Source organism: Xenia sp. Carnegie-2017, unplaced genomic scaffold, assembly GCF_021976095.1.
Source record: "Xenia sp. Carnegie-2017 unplaced genomic scaffold, XeniaSp_v1 HiC_scaffold_20, whole genome shotgun sequence".
Taxonomy (NCBI): Eukaryota; Metazoa; Cnidaria; class Anthozoa; order Malacalcyonacea; family Xeniidae; genus Xenia; species Xenia sp. Carnegie-2017.
The window spans coordinates 15,180,392-15,195,174 of NW_025813483.1; the positions used below are offsets into that span (position 1 = coordinate 15,180,392).

The 14,783-nt window shown below is 35.6% G+C and overlaps 4 protein-coding genes and 1 long non-coding RNA gene across 6 annotated transcripts; 2 read left to right on the plus strand and 3 right to left on the minus strand.

The window, feature by feature from the left end:
• Positions 1-1,883: 1,883 nt before the first annotated feature.
• Positions 1,884-8,263, plus strand: LOC124440895. Its single transcript, XM_046991316.1, has 10 exons — positions 1,884-2,078; positions 2,225-3,019; positions 3,449-3,677; positions 3,765-3,943; positions 4,038-4,268; positions 4,526-4,734; positions 4,830-5,349; positions 5,411-5,753; positions 6,805-6,945; positions 7,529-8,263. Exons 1-10 carry the CDS (start codon positions 1,917-1,919, stop codon positions 8,152-8,154), a joined length of 3,435 nt encoding a protein of 1,144 aa, XP_046847272.1. The 5' UTR covers positions 1,884-1,916; the 3' UTR covers positions 8,155-8,263.
• On the minus strand, positions 3,021-3,752 carry LOC124440901. The gene is made up of 3 exons (XR_006946809.1): positions 3,703-3,752; positions 3,461-3,592; positions 3,021-3,399 (listed from the first exon to the last, which is right to left on the minus strand). It is a non-coding gene; the product is annotated as an uncharacterized LOC124440901 (long non-coding RNA).
• LOC124440897 lies at positions 8,119-10,393 on the minus strand. 2 transcript variants are annotated; one of them, XM_046991319.1, is made up of 3 exons: positions 10,299-10,393; positions 9,863-9,909; positions 8,119-9,590 (listed from the first exon to the last, which is right to left on the minus strand). In XM_046991319.1, exon 3 carries the CDS (start codon positions 9,581-9,583, stop codon positions 8,399-8,401), a length of 1,185 nt encoding a protein of 394 aa, XP_046847275.1. In that variant the 5' UTR covers positions 9,584-9,590; positions 9,863-9,909; positions 10,299-10,393; the 3' UTR covers positions 8,119-8,398. The 2 variants fall into 2 exon arrangements, with proteins under 2 accessions (XP_046847275.1, XP_046847274.1); XM_046991318.1 differs by lacking the exon at positions 10,299-10,393 and having other exon boundaries at positions 9,863-10,121.
• Positions 10,394-10,538: 145 nt separating this feature from the next.
• LOC124440900 (iron-sulfur cluster assembly 2 homolog, mitochondrial-like) lies at positions 10,539-11,351 on the minus strand. Its single transcript, XM_046991322.1, has 3 exons — positions 11,154-11,351; positions 10,968-11,083; positions 10,539-10,884 (listed from the first exon to the last, which is right to left on the minus strand). The coding sequence occupies exons 1-3, from the start codon at positions 11,349-11,351 to the stop codon at positions 10,707-10,709; spliced, it is 492 nt and encodes a 163-aa protein (XP_046847278.1). The 3' UTR covers positions 10,539-10,706.
• A 685-nt stretch (positions 11,352-12,036) lies between these two features.
• On the plus strand, positions 12,037-14,771 carry LOC124440898 (peptidyl-prolyl cis-trans isomerase FKBP3-like). The gene is made up of 8 exons (XM_046991320.1): positions 12,037-12,178; positions 12,658-12,814; positions 12,900-13,001; positions 13,163-13,264; positions 13,443-13,578; positions 13,657-13,825; positions 13,984-14,072; positions 14,308-14,771. The coding sequence occupies exons 1-7, from the start codon at positions 12,147-12,149 to the stop codon at positions 14,036-14,038; spliced, it is 753 nt and encodes a 250-aa protein (XP_046847276.1). The 5' UTR covers positions 12,037-12,146; the 3' UTR covers positions 14,039-14,072; positions 14,308-14,771.
• Positions 14,772-14,783: the final 12 nt, after the last annotated feature.

The following is a 14,783-nucleotide window of genomic DNA, read 5'->3' on the forward strand; positions in this document are numbered from 1 at the left end:
AAAATATATAAATATATCAAATATTTAAGTATTTATGCTAAACGTCGTACCTTTTGTTTTGATTATCTGTTTTTATTTTTCCACAGTTTGTTGCCATTTTTCCTCTTTATCTTCTTCGATTCTTAAATGCTCATTTACTTTATTATGGTATTCACCTATTTAAATTATTTGGTTTAAAACTGAAGTTCTGAATTAATGATTGTATTTGAAAGCATGAACGCCCAAAGTATGGTTTTGATGTCTATAGAGCAGTTTTCGTGCAATGCCAAATTACGCTTGGAGATGTAGTCGTTTGTCTGACCTGTTGTGCAAACACTCATTGTAGTACCGCAATACTAACCACGACAAGCAGGCAATTTTAAATAAAACAATATAGATAAATATAACAGACTAATCAATCTGACGATGTCTTTGGAATAAAGACGAAATATAACACAATCTGTTGTCTATAACTCTTGTATCACCTTGAATATCAAAAAAACGAGATTTATTATACCACAGTAAAATACTTAAGTTCACAAAGTGTACTACGGCACCAGCAAAGTAACGATAAAGAATTGAACAAAGACAAATTAGCTTTGAAGCAAGACTAAGCACCAACCGAATGATGAACGAAAGAAAACTACTGTTTTTTTTTCTTTTTAAAGTCTCGCGACAATAAAAAACCTAAAGTTCCCTTCTCATACTTTTTTTTTACCAAGAGAAAGCGGGCATTGACGACCCCAGTTTTCAACGACAGACCGTTGGGCATTACAATCTTAAATGCTTTACAAATACCTTCTTTTATTAAAACGCTTTCAAATTCTTCCGTTTTACTACAACATTAACCTTACCACGACTTGCACGACACCTTCATAATCACAATTTAAGTATTACCACCACGATTCCCTGTTCCGACATCAAGATCTTCCCAGCGATCCATCAATTATCCACCTATTTTTGAGATTGACACAGAACTAGCCGATCTCTTCAAAATACACCAAGCCTGTATCATTTGCCCTAAAGTTTCCCAAACTTTTCAGCAACACAGAGAAATCTTGACTTGTACTGTTAGACATCCTCACTCGACAAATATCAATCAGAAAACAGCATGCAGGTTAGTTGTTCTAAAATATTTAACTCTGCCACACCTATATGATCAGAATCATCAGACTTTATTAATGATTCGATGTGCAATCGAAAACAATACACACAAAAAATGACGAATCTTAAGAGCGAAAGATATTGTCTCACTAATTCAATTTGGAAACACATTCATACGAGGGGGTGTGAATTGTGGAGCCATTCCACTGGGCGTGAGAGAACAATGAAATTGTTAAAAGCATTTAGCATGACAGCCATACCGCAGCATGCATATCAAAGGCAAAGGCTTGAATAAGGTAAATAGGTCGTGTGCAACCATTCTCCTGGGGAGTAAAAGAACAATAGAATGTTTTCCATTTTGCATTGTATTTAAGGAAACCTTTGTTAAAATCATCCAACATGTCCGCTATGACGTTGCTCGCACACCAAGAATTGGTAAAACTCGACTCATTTAGTGAGAATGCACAAATTGAAATGAAAGATCTTTGATTATTTCGAAATCTGTAGTACACTGTTTATAACATTACGTCCAGTATAGAAAGCTCAACCATCTTCATTAATTGGCGTCAACCGAGAGGGGATAGGTGAACCATATTCATAGATTCTGCTATGCGAGGCTGATTTCTTTTGAAAGTGACATTTTCAAATGAAATTAGCCAAGTAAAGCAAAGTATTTTCAATTCATTTAATAATTTAAAAATTCTGATTTCGGAACTTTGGTTACCATCATGGTTACCCATGGTTACCAAACTTACCACCATAGAGATTTTAAATATAATCTCTATGGTAACCACCATAGTAACCACTGATCGCGCGAACTTCAACAAAACAAGATGGACGATGCGTCTCTTCAAAAACTTGGTGTTTCTCCGGGAAAACTTAGTCCCAAGTTCAAGAAAGATATCACCGAGTACTCTGTTGTAGTTGGCAGCTGTGTAAAAAGTCTAAAAGTTAGCCCTCTAACAAGTGATAGTAATGCATGTTATTCAATTTCAGTAAGTTTGTGAAAATCTCGACACTTGTTTCAGACTTTTAGTAGTTTGTTGTTTATGTCATTTACGTTTTATTCATCTATAATAACGGTGATTGATACGGTGTGTGGTCTTTTTGAATTTCATACTATTTTGAAACTTGTATGTAGGATTCAAATGGCGGCAAAACAGTCGCATTAGCCGAAGGAAAACTGAATTGTATAAAAATCGAAGTGACTTCGGAAGATGGTACAAATAAGATTTACATTATTAATGCAACGCGTTTGTCATCGAGTGATGCATCACTATCTGGAATTATATTATCACATGGAACGTTATCACCACCGTTTGACGCAAATTGTACCTCGTATTCAACAATTACCCCTTACCATACCACAACTATAGAAATTTCACCCAACAGTCATGATAAGGATGTAGTCATTAATATCCGTGATCATGTTGATGGTAAAACAGTCCAGTTAAATTATGGTGAAACAAATGTGTTCATTGATGTTTCATCACCTGATAAAACTCAATGCAAAACCTATCACTTACGGATTGAACGAAGAAAAATCCCTTGGAACATTTTAACAGTAGATGAGGGTGCTAATCTTAACTTAAAATGCCCTATTTGTCTGGTTCTACTTCACTGTCCAAAGTCAATTGCTGAGACATGTCCGAAGCATGTATTTTGTCAAAAATGCATAGTTGAGGTAACTAGGACCAAAAAACAAAATCCTCTTAATGGGTTGGAGTTAAATGGTGCATGGCTTGGCGATGAGCCAGACTGTGAAGAAAAATTGAAAGGTGTTAAAGTTTGTTGTGTGTATGCTCATTATGGATGCAAGGACAAATTGAATTTGATTGACCTTGGATGTCACATGATGCAATGCAATTATAGATTGTGTTTAATTGACAAGACAGGTGAACTTGTTTGCTTTAAAGATAAAGAAGAAAAGATGAAGGTTTGTGATGATAAAACAGAAAAACATTTTATTGTCACAGGGCTGAATAAAGCAGATCTATTGAAAATGTAAAAATATTGATATTATCTATTCAACACCAACTTCAACTCTTTATCTCTTTTTATACTTGGCATTGTTTTTCTCCAAAACAATACTCATGTTTTCCTTCTCCATTAGCTTGTTCCATGTCTTCTATCCTCATTTTCTCTTGCTCTTGACCAATGTAGTTTCCTTAAAAAGTGCCAACTGTTCCAATGTTTCCTTCAGTCCTAATGTATTCATTGCTGCTAAATTTCTTCATCAAAAATGCACCACATATTGCTCTCTTGGTTCATCTCAGAATTGTTATGCAATTTTCCATAAAGTACCATCTCTCATTTCTAAATAACAATGCTAATGAGGTCATGAATAAATCCAAATTTTTTACAGAGTACAACTTACTCCTGTCCTGAATGTAATTTGACAATAAGATCCAGTGATGTAGAAATTCACAGAACTTTCCTTTGCTGTGCCAAGCTGGAAGATAGGAGCCTTCCACAAGTTACCACAAGGTTATGGGAGAAAAAACTACAACTAGAGACAAGTGATTCAGTGAAGGAAATCATTGATAAAGCTGTGCATGAAGAGAAATTGTATCTTCAAAGTATAAATTTATTTGGTAGGTTCAATTTATACATAATTACCTATGACCATCATGACTATCTGCTCAAAACCAAAATATACCTATTGTATCAAATTACAACAGGTCAAAGACAACACAGTGACGTCACTGTACCATCGCCAATAAACCATCTAAAACATGCTTGTGAACACTATGCCACTGCAGTTAAGCTTGAACCAAAAAATTCAGAGTGGCATTTTAAACTTGCGCAAATTTTGGAAGAAATGCACTATGCTGAGCATTACTATGGTGTTAAGTTGGAGGTATAGTGTGACTTAATGTGTTAATTGTTCTGGTATTTTTTGATTTCAGTTGATTGTTTATACGTTTGCTTTCGTTTGTATTCCGTTAAGTCAGTCAGAAACTGCAAGTCCTGCGATCGACTTTAACCAGCAATCACGCGATAGCAGTAAAGAGGATGATATTCAGGCAATCTGTGAGCAAAGAGGTTTTGGAAGAAACCCACCTCTTGCAATGCAACTGAAAGCCATTGACCAGGAGTATCATTATCTCATAGAAAGTCAACAATCGGAGCGTTGTGAATATGTTCAGAAGTTATATGCATGGAAATCAAAACAAGCAACTCAGGTTGGTATTGTAACTGCGGTAACTATGATATCAGTTTCTTTTGTTAAATTTAGTTGTAAAATGTTGAACAACCCAAGTTTTTATCTTAGGATTGTTTTGGCATTTACCGGCCCCATTTTAGTCATGCTTTGCAAATTTTGAAGGAAAATCATTTCTGTAGAAATCTGTTGTTCATATTCATAATGTACCTAACATTTTGAAAATATTGAGTGGGTAACACCGCTGACAACAACGTTAATATGAAATTAATTTGCCAGGATGGTAAATTTGCTCAACATGCATCTGACGAAGAAGGAACTTTAGGAAAAGCCTATATTAAGTATTGTGATGCGTCATCGTTGGATTCAGATAACTATCTTTATCACTTTCATGTCGGAAGGTTTCTATTACTGCAAGACAAGATAGATGAAGGGCGCAAACGACTACAAATTGCTGTAGGTTTAAAACCTACCAATATTCAATCCAGGTTAGCTCGATGATACCAAGGGATCATAGCTGATGTGCAGGAATGAATCACTCTACAGTGGAGATTTATGGGTAAATCCTAATTTGTCGTTTTAGATTGTATCTAGGCCTGGGGTTAATGCTGCAAAGAGATAGCAGAGGACTAGAAGGGATAAAATATGTCCACGAAGGATTGGAACATTTACTGTACAATTTAACAAAACAAGCAGAATCTCCTTTTGACGTTATCACAAACGAACTTTTTTCAACTGATCTTATAAAGATCACAAACATTCAATGTCTACAAGCTTTTCTTATGCTTGGAGAAAAGATTGCGCAGTCGAAAGATTCACTTCCCAGTCATTTTTTTCATCCAGAAGAAGTATTTCGAACAGTTGCCTCCTTTGCTGTGGAAGCGTTATGCTTAGTAAAATACCAGGGTGAGTTGTATCATCAGATCGAGCGTATTCTCTTTAAGGCTCATTCTGATTTCATACAAACGATGGTAAATCAAAAAGGAAGGAATGATACTAAAATCGACGATTCTTTGATTGCCAACCACTGTGATCGTTTATCCTCGTTTTTGAAAGTTCTGTCTTCACCAACTGATTACGTCATGTCGAAATTAAATGAAAAGGTGGGTGATGAAATCAAGCAACGTATTTTTATCGACTTTATATGGCAACTTTTTTCTTTAGACTTGTCAACAGGCTCTCATTCTTCGACCGCGTAACAGTCGAGCTCTTTACATGCTTGGTGATGTGTTGTTGTCTCTCTACGATAATGACGTGCACAGCAACAGTAACAACAACAACAACAACAATGTATTGTTGGCCGACGCAGAAAGATGTTACCGTGCCAGCATGGAGCTGGAAGGAAAGGGGAGTAGTGGAAAAGAAGTACCGTTATTGATTGAAGAACAGCAATGGTGGAAAGATAGACAGCGGTCTTCGAAAGATAAAGAAATAGAAACAAAGAAAGGTGTTACAAAAGAAAGTAAAAGAGTCTCTCCTACAAAACGAATGACAGACAAACAACGTGGTGAGTATTTGAGCATGCGCAGAGTGTTTGTTTCCTTGTCTTCTTCCAAATTTTTAAAATTACTTTATAAAGTCAGACTTTTTGACAAGTTGTGACAAGTCTCTGTCATATATATTTAATTGGACAGGATGGATAAAAAAGAATGTCCTTAATTTTATTGTTTCTTTGACAATATTATCAAAAAAGTAAATAAACGAATCTATTTTCTAATTCAATTAAAGAGAGCTAAGGTATCCCCTAAAGATCTCTCTCTCTTTTATATAACTTGTATAAGATCGGTTATGGATTATGGAGTAGTTAGTTTTTACAATTCCTTACCAAACTACTTAAAAAACGAATTCCAACGTGTAGAAAAAAGAGTGATATCAATAATATGTCCTTATAATAGTTATAAAATTGGGCTGAAAAAGCTAGATATGTCACCAATAGAATTACACCATGAAGATTTATGTAAACGTTATTTCCAGACAATTGAAACAAATGAACGCCATAAATTAAGAAATTTACTGCCAAACAAAAATAACTGTAAATATAGCCTGAGAAGTAAACATAAATATATAGTTCCGCTTGCTCGCACCAACAGAGCGAAGAACTCGTTCATCCTGTCCTTGTGTACATAAAGTTACACAAAGTGGCCAGGTATGGAGTTTTCTTTGTCTCTGTTGGTGTTAGCGAGTACCATTTTTAGATACTTATTTTTAGATTTTTAGATACTTATTTTTAGATACTTATTTGCTATTATAATTTTACTAATGTAGATATTTGCAATTCAGCCGCAAGGCTGCAATTAATATTTTAATAAACTACCTACCTACCTACCTACCTACCCATTTTGAAGAAATTCAACTTTTTTGTGTTTAAAAGCGTGATTAATAAAGCTCTTCTGCCATACAATAAATTTTGCTTTCAGAAACAAATTTATATTCCTGGGGGAGGGTGCTGGGGGTAAAGACTTAATTTTTCTTATGTCAGAAGAGCTTGTCGCGTATTATTCAACTGTCGAACAGTATAAAAGATGTGTATATTGTCTGTATTATTTTGCTACATTAAGCTAATAAAGTTTCATCAGTAAAGCCTTCAACAACGACCACAGCAACAAAAGCTCGACCTGTACAACAGCCTTCTACTAAATCGAAGATGTCAAGTAAAGCGAACTTGAAAACACCAAAACCATCCACCACAAAACAGCATGGTAAGTTAACATAAACTTCTTATTGTCACGTTGTTTGCATGTGATTTTATATTGCAACATGCATAATGTTAACAACCTCGTCTGTTGCTCAATTGCTTGTTTTATAATACCATTGTTTAGGTCGTGTTGCTTATAATACCATTGCTAAGGACCTAAGACAGAGTTACATTTCAGACTTATGTACATTTACAGTTTGATGATATTTTGAAAATATTCGAGTGGAATTTACATGTTTCATTGACTCATTCAAGGTCGATGGAACGTTCTGTTCTTCAACATAAAAACTGCTTTCTGTTAAGTGTTGAATCAATAAACAGTTTACTGTATAAGCCTACAAGTTTTACATCAGCCAAACAGGGCCATAGGAAAATTGAACATAGACGGGGTTCGTATTCATATATGGATGTTATAATCCGTAGAAAACAATGGATTATTGATCTGTCTACGGCCCTGAAGCCAAACATATGTTTTTAACTCTTGAAAAACGTTGCTATTCCTATTGAGAAGAAACACGTTTCTCCTTCGCCAAAAGTAAAAACAAATACACTTTTCGACAAAATTAGACGTTTATTTTGCTGCATAGCATCGTCTTCATCGAAATCCACCTCAGGGAGTCGAACTGCTTGCCGCACATGTAGTCATTCAAGGGTAGAGAGTGGTTCTGACTCTCTCACATCATCCCCGCCTCCTAAAACGTCACATGTCACTTCTCCTGAGGCATTCACGGGTCCAACTAATCCCAAGTCGTATCACCCTCGACTCGGGTTGGCACGTGTCCTAAAGAGGCAAGGCTCGGATCTTGACGCTGCCCGAAGACTTTACGAAGAATGCATTGTGATGACACCTAGCCTTCATGACGTTTATATTGAACTCGGAGAAATTCTGACTAAAACGGATCCTGCTGGAGCAGTTGACGTTTATTCGAAATATCCGTTTCCCGAGACACTAAGCTATGATGACGCATACCTTCATGGTGAAATTACTCGATTGCTCATGAAAGAAGAGGCTTACGACGATTCACGACTTGTTACGAGTATGATTGCTTTAGGAAAAGTTATGGGTTTTTCTGTTTTAGAAAAATACGTGGCTATTCTTGACGGTAAGATAAAGTACAGTAAGTTATTGATGCGAATTTATGCTGAGGTAAATGGAAAGAGCGTGAATGATCCTGACTTACAAGGGTTTTTTAAATTGAAATGCTGGGTTTGAAATTATACAATTGTAAAAAAACGTTTTCTTGGAGAGTTTAGTCGATAAATTATCGTCTATAAACAACGGTCAAGTGATGTGAAATACATGAAACATTTATCACCCACTATAGCTGTTAAATGGTTTTTCTGATTATTTCAGTTCTTTATCGTAACTGTAGTGAGAAGGTGATGCAAGCTTTAAAAATAAAACACAGTAGCAAAATGTTCTCCTCCTTCCTTCTTTTCTTCACTTATTATTTTTTCTATTGTTTCATTGTTTTCTCTACAAGTTCATACTCCAGTTCAAAATTACGAAACTCGAGCAACTCGTTTCTCTCTCGTAAATTCTTCAAAAGGTTTTCCTGTGTGAATAGTTTCTCCTCCAATATCTTAATGTGTGAACGCATTTTCGTCTTGTCCATTTCAAGCAACGTCATCTTTCCTTCGAACTGTTTTTTCTCGTGTATCCAATGGCAATCATCATGTTGAATGACACCAGAATAATTGGTCTTTGGTAAATGCATTTCCTCTTGCGTTGTTTTACACATCATCCATTGCTTTTGTTCCACGTTTGAATCAAAATTATTTCTGAATTTTTCCATTTCCTGTATTTCTATACAAAACAAATCTACTTTCATTTCGCTAACTTTTATCGGAGGACTAGGTTCGAAACCCTGTGATTGGCCATCTTGTACAGTGCTGACGTCATTCACTGCTTTTTGTCTGTTGTGTTGTAATACACCTGTTCCCCCCAACTCTTCTCGGATTGTTTTTAATTCTAACTCTAGTTGAAGATTTTTGGCGATCTCCGCTGTCCACTCGTCTTTTAAAACTTTCACTTGCTCTTTTTCCTCGATAATTTTATCATCGCTTGATTTTAGAGCGAGCTTCAAAGATTTATTTTCTTCGTAGACTTCATCAACCATTTTCTGCAGTTGACGTCGACGCTCTTCGATACAGCAAACTTGGTTTTCAAGCACCTCTTTCTCACGTATGTGTTGTAAAAGCTCCTCTTGCTGCTGAACGTGCAGTGCTTCCGCTTGCTCACGACGCTCCTCTGAATTCTCCACAAAAGCCGAGAGTTTTTCAATTTGTGTACGCAAATCACTAATTTCCTTCCGGCTCTCCAAAAATCCCACTGATTCGGGCTGGATTTCGACCAACATGCTTTCTTTATTCTCTGCGTTTCTGTATTCAGTACTTAAAAAGTGCTCCATTCCATTCTCATTTACCTTATGATTCCCATTATATGCATAAGTATCTTTCAATCCATTTATATACTCTTGCTTAGTCTGAGGTTTTTTATCTTTATCGCTTTTCATTTTTACAACGATCTCATTGTATCCCTCATCTTCCCATCCGGGTACGTGGGAAATGTAAGGCGTGCTATCGTGGTATTGTGCTTTGGATTTCGTTTTTTCTTTCTTTCGTATGGCTGGCTTGCTCATTTCTTTGCTTAAATTGAAGTGAGTTGAAATCAGAGCTTGTACTTGTTATTTCACTATAGATTAACGGTGCTCCCTATATCTTCAGTTATTTGATAATTTATATAATGGAATGAATCTTATACATAATCCGATTCTTGCTTTAATTAAAAAAAACAGGTTGTATGTTTGCCTTTTTTTACGTTCATTCGACCAATCAAAGGCCTTGAATCTTTTCCCCTTTTCTATCTTAAGTGTTGACGTCAGGTGAAATCATGACTTTATTGACCAACTGAATTTTACCTGCCTTCTGAGACAATTACAATCTTTGTGACTGTAAAACTGGAATTCTGCAACAAATATATTATCATTAGTAATTATTTCTGTGAAATGTACAAAAGCTTATTGTAAAGTTAGGCTGCCATCTCGTACGTGTTGTCTTCATGTATAGATCTAATTCCTTGTACTGCTTTTTGAATTTTCGTGGTTGGTTAAAAAGATAAAATTAAGCCTTTCGAAATAACTGCATTGAAACTCAAATTTCAATTCATCTGATAATTTCTGTATGACGATTCTTCACTAATAAGAACTGGTCACGGCTGAAAATACTTTGATGAAAAAAAAAGCAAGCTTTGTGATTGTTTGTTTGCGTGATTGATCTCAATTATTCCATATAAAATTTAGAGATTTTGCACTAAGTAAAATGCTTTGTAAAATATAATGAAAACATGTCATATACCTTCTCAAGAGTGCAGCTGTTTGTGTTGTCTTGCGTTTTGTGCAGTTGTGTTCAACATAAAGTTTTTTTTGCTGTGTGTTTAACCTGTTGTTTTCTTTCGTGAAGACATTAACACGAAAATTGCCTTTGCAACAGGTCATTGTGAGACGCTTCAACAGTTTTTATGTATTACCTCAAATATTAACCTTATTTAACAACGAAGTTTAGAGTAGAGTTTTAGAAAAAATTCGGTTGAGAAAGTTAGTTGGAGACCACTATTTTAATTTGAGGGTGGTTTTACAAGCTGTCCGCCAACATTTATACAATAAATATTATTGTTACACATGTATGTATATAAACTTACTAATTATCGCTATTAAAATTGTAAATATTCAAAGCTAATCTCGACATCATGATGTACTTATGTATTTAATCAAGTTTAATAGAAAACGAGACGCCACAAGAACAGCCCATCTCTGCTCGTGGATTATTGATAATACGAAAGGAGGATCGTATCAATTCTTCTGCGTAGTCAATCTCCGATCCCTTTAAAATATCCAATGATATTTCATCTACCACCACCTTGGCACCGTTCTTTTCAATCACCCTACACAATAATAAAAACATAGTACAGCAATGAGAAAAACGAAAGAGAAAAATATACTATGTTTTCCATGACTAGTTGACTACCGATCGTCATCCTTAATATTTTCATCTAGTTCAAACTTGTATTGAAAACCAGAACATCCTCCGCCTTCTACACTCACTCGCAGATATTTATCGTTAGCACCAATCTGATGCAGTCGCTAAATAATTTAGAAAGAAAGACGATGATGACGAATATTTATTCCTGAGCGTTAAAGAAAATCTTTGTACCTTAACACAGCTGTCACTGAGAATAAGATCTTCTTCTTTATGACTTATAGTGCTTGCTGCCGTGCCTCGATGAAAAACATTAAAAATGTACTTAAAACCAGAGTTCTTTGTACAGGTTTTGGTCAATATTCTCGTATACAAAAATCTTGTTAAAGCGTAATGCGCCGCCATGTTGTTTATCTCCCCAACCCCCACCATTCTCTGTGTCCTCAGACAGTGCTTCCGTTACAACATTGTAAATTTCTTTATTTTACGATGACGGGTTTTCACAATATTTACCAATTTGTTTGGTATTTGAATAACAAAGGTAAATTTCTATTCAATGTTTTGATTTTAAAATCATTATCTAACCAATTGTATCAAATGTCACTCTCCTCAAATCCACCTCCACCGGTTCAAGATTTTCAATCTCCACCATGCTTTGTGCACCCAGGCACCCAGGTCGCCCGACCATATTTTGTCTTCAAACATCGATGGAAGTATATTCTCGGCAGCATTTGTAGGGTACTCGAGGAGTCGATACCTTTTTTGCTTCTGTCGCTGCGTACTCTTCAATGCTTACTTGATTTGTACTTTCACAAAATGGTTCATTTCTAAGGGCGTCATCATTACTTATGATAACTACAATTCGACTTCGATCTGTGACAGCCGTCCTGAAACGAAACATTAATATGCTTCCATGTTTGTAGAAGTTGATCATCCAGTTTGGTGGAGTCTCGAGATGGACTGTTGGTGACTGGTGTTGATGTTTGACTGACACCAATTAACTGTCCTGTTCAGGACTGGACGATCTACCTCTACAAACATGTAATGATACTCCTGGGTTCAAACCATTTACTTTAATATGCATTCAATGATCTCTGCTTGCTGTGAAAACTTGCTAATGGTCTTAAAAGTTTAATATTCTCGTGTGGCAGATTACCAAGTAGTCTTAGCCTACAGGTCCGGGGTTTCGAGGGGCGCGTACTGTTTATGCTAACCTGGACTAGCTAAATGGGTACAAGCATACGTGGATACAAGCATACGTAAGAAATACTTTTTATTCGTAAGTTTATATTATGTTATTTCGGATGAACAGTTTACGTGGAAATAATAGAATGTGTCTTTTTATTGTACCAATGACTTTAATTAACCTTTTAATGATCGTAATGTTCATTAATAGGACGTTGATATAAAACCAAACTAACTTTATCACCCTGTATTCATCATCAATACACATATGGGTGTGCGTGAGTGTATGCATATTATAGATATAAATTTTTGCGTGTCTCAACATAATCTGCACACATTTTGCTAAAGACGCACATCAACAGAAAACATGAAGTTAGTTTCCACAATGACTGTCGATGTATCCACATGTATTAAAATTTCCTCCAATGTTTTATAAATTCTACACACTGGCATGGAGGAACTGCATGTCCAATGTTATCATTGAAATCCCCTGCGAAATTCATTGCTGGGATGTCGTGACTTTGACCAGACTAGTGAATGTAAACATTTATAGATTTTCTTTTTGGAAATCGAAACTCAACTTTACAAAATGGAAACATATCAAAATGGCGGCCGAACCTGAAAGAAGTTATACTCAAGACCAATTAGAAAGCGAAGAAGTTACGAAGAAAGATATTTTGTCTTTCCTTCAGGCGAATGCATCGAAAGCGGTATGCATTCAGTGACATTCTCAAGTATAAAAATAGATTGTTGTATTCAATGTTTAACGCTATTTTTATTGGTGGCTTATAACAGTTTCTGAAAGGCAACAAATTGAACGGAAAGCTGAACAATGTTGCCAAGTCGTTTAAGAAAGACCAAGCCATTAACCTCTACAATAAAATGTTTGAAACAAAGGTAAACATTTGGGTCTATTCTGCATGGTTGCTATGGTCGTCATGATCAAGAAGTCGTACCGTCCCACAATCCTGTCGGTCCCATCCTTGTATTGTCGTATGAAGTGTCAGCACCAGCTAGTGCGCAATGGAGATTCTGAATGTAATTTATTTTTCTTTCAGTCATTTAAGAGTGATGCAGATGAAGATGATGAACCGGTAGTTGAAGTCACAAAGAAGCCAACTGTAAAGAAGGCAAGCGAGAAAGAAGCAGCAGTCATTGAAGTAGGTCTTGTTTTCTCATTAGTCATTAGCAAAACAATGTTGCTGATCATCCCCTTGCTTATGTACTCATATACCTATCAATCCATCACTTATCTATTAATCCATCCATGTACCCAACCGATGTATCCATATTCCCTCATTAACATCCTAAATCATGTCATTTGGATTTCTTGTGTAGAAACCAAAATTTGTGAAGAAAGTTCTCAAGAAAGCCAGCAAGCCTGATCAAATCCCAAGGAAAGGTGATCTTGTGAGCTGTTTTTACACAGGCAAACTACAAGATGGCACTGTGTTTGATACAAATATTGGAAAAGGTTTGGAAGACTTTTTGTTATTGACTATTCATCAATATCTTTCATAATAGCCTTTGTATGTATTATTACTTTGGTAAGGTTCAAAAAAAAGAGGTGGCAGTTATGTGCCATTAAAATTCAAAGTTGGAACAGGTCAGGTGATTAGAGGCTGGGATGAAGCTCTCATGACAATGGGATTGGAAGAAAAAGCAGAGTTGACCATTCAACCTGAGTGGGCATATGGAAGAAAAGGTCTACCTGAACACAAGTATCTTTTTCCAGAAATTTAGCTAAATAGACTGATTTTAATCATTTGATTTCTTCATTTCTTCAGCATCTCTTCATCCTTTTCTTTTTTATTATTTTGTGTATCGAACATTGACCAGTTGGTTGATTGAATATAATTTTCCTTAAGCAGTCCACTAGGATACCACCAAATGCAACTTTGATATTTGAAGTTGAGCTGGCAAACATAGAATAAAATAAATTACATTGTCAAATGAATATCATCTGAGGTACTGTGAGGTTTTTTCATTTAACATTTAAATTAAATTTTGTACAGTATGAGTTGTAAGAAATGGTTATTGGACACTCGTGCATAAAATAAGCACATTGGCGAGGTTTTTTCGTTAGTGTTGGAATTTTTCGTTTACAAGAAGAGACCAAGCGTTTTGACGCATTATGGGCTAAAAAACTCTTTATGTGTTTAATGCATGCTAATGACGTTTTCTTCTTTTCTTTGGAAATTAGAAAACCAAAGCAAAACTTAAAGAAGGAAAAATGCTTCGTAATTTCATTCCCAAGACCGCTACATAGTGTTGTCTGCGAGTGGACCCATAAGGATGAGGCGAAGTAACATTCAATGGCGTTGTGTCATTTTTTCTGTGAATTCAGTATTCGTGATTTCAATATGCCTGTGGAAACTGATTTTTTATGTTTAAAGTGTTCATTCAATTACAATCATGTGAACAAATCAGAGGAAAACTTAAAGGTCAATTTCGAAACATTGGTCGAATTTTTCAGTTGAACTTTGAACCCCAAAAACGTTCCTTTGAAAACTAGTTGAAATTGTACGTTTATCTTAAATTTATTCCTACACATGACTATGTACAGGAGAGGATATTGTTCCTCTACTGTACGAATGTATTTTTCAATTTTTTGTATTTTGTTAGTTTGTCATGATGATTTAAATTGTTTTTCTTTGTTTTTTGCAATTCGAGTTTATT

Coding starts and splice junctions, on each gene's coding strand:
- LOC124440895 (XM_046991316.1), top strand. CDS start 1,917: ATGGACGATGCGTCTCTTCAAAAACTTGGTGTTTCTCCGGGAAAACTT. Junction 3,678..3,764: donor TCAAAGTATAAATTTATTTG/GTAGGTTCAATT, acceptor AAATTACAACAG/GTCAAAGACAACACAGTGAC. Junction 4,735..4,829: donor CCTACCAATATTCAATCCAG/GTTAGCTCGATG, acceptor TTGTCGTTTTAG/ATTGTATCTAGGCCTGGGGT.
- LOC124440897 (XM_046991318.1), bottom strand. CDS start 9,930: ATGATAATATATTTGTTGCAGAATTCCAGTTTTACAGTCACAAAGATT. Junction 9,591..9,862: donor GTAATTGTCTCAGAAGGCAG/GTAAAATTCAGT, acceptor CTTCAATTTAAG/CAAAGAAATGAGCAAGCCAG.
- LOC124440900 (XM_046991322.1), bottom strand. CDS start 11,351: ATGGTGGGGGTTGGGGAGATAAACAACATGGCGGCGCATTACGCTTTA. Junction 11,084..11,153: donor TCAGTGACAGCTGTGTTAAG/GTACAAAGATTT, acceptor TAAATTATTTAG/CGACTGCATCAGATTGGTGC. Junction 10,885..10,967: donor AATATTAAGGATGACGATCG/GTAGTCAACTAG, acceptor ATTATTGTGTAG/GGTGATTGAAAAGAACGGTG.
- LOC124440898 (XM_046991320.1), top strand. CDS start 12,147: ATGGGTACAAGCATACGTGGATACAAGCATAC. Junction 13,265..13,442: donor AAGAAGCAGCAGTCATTGAA/GTAGGTCTTGTT, acceptor TTTCTTGTGTAG/AAACCAAAATTTGTGAAGAA. Junction 13,826..13,983: donor AAAGGTCTACCTGAACACAA/GTATCTTTTTCC, acceptor GCAGTCCACTAG/GATACCACCAAATGCAACTT.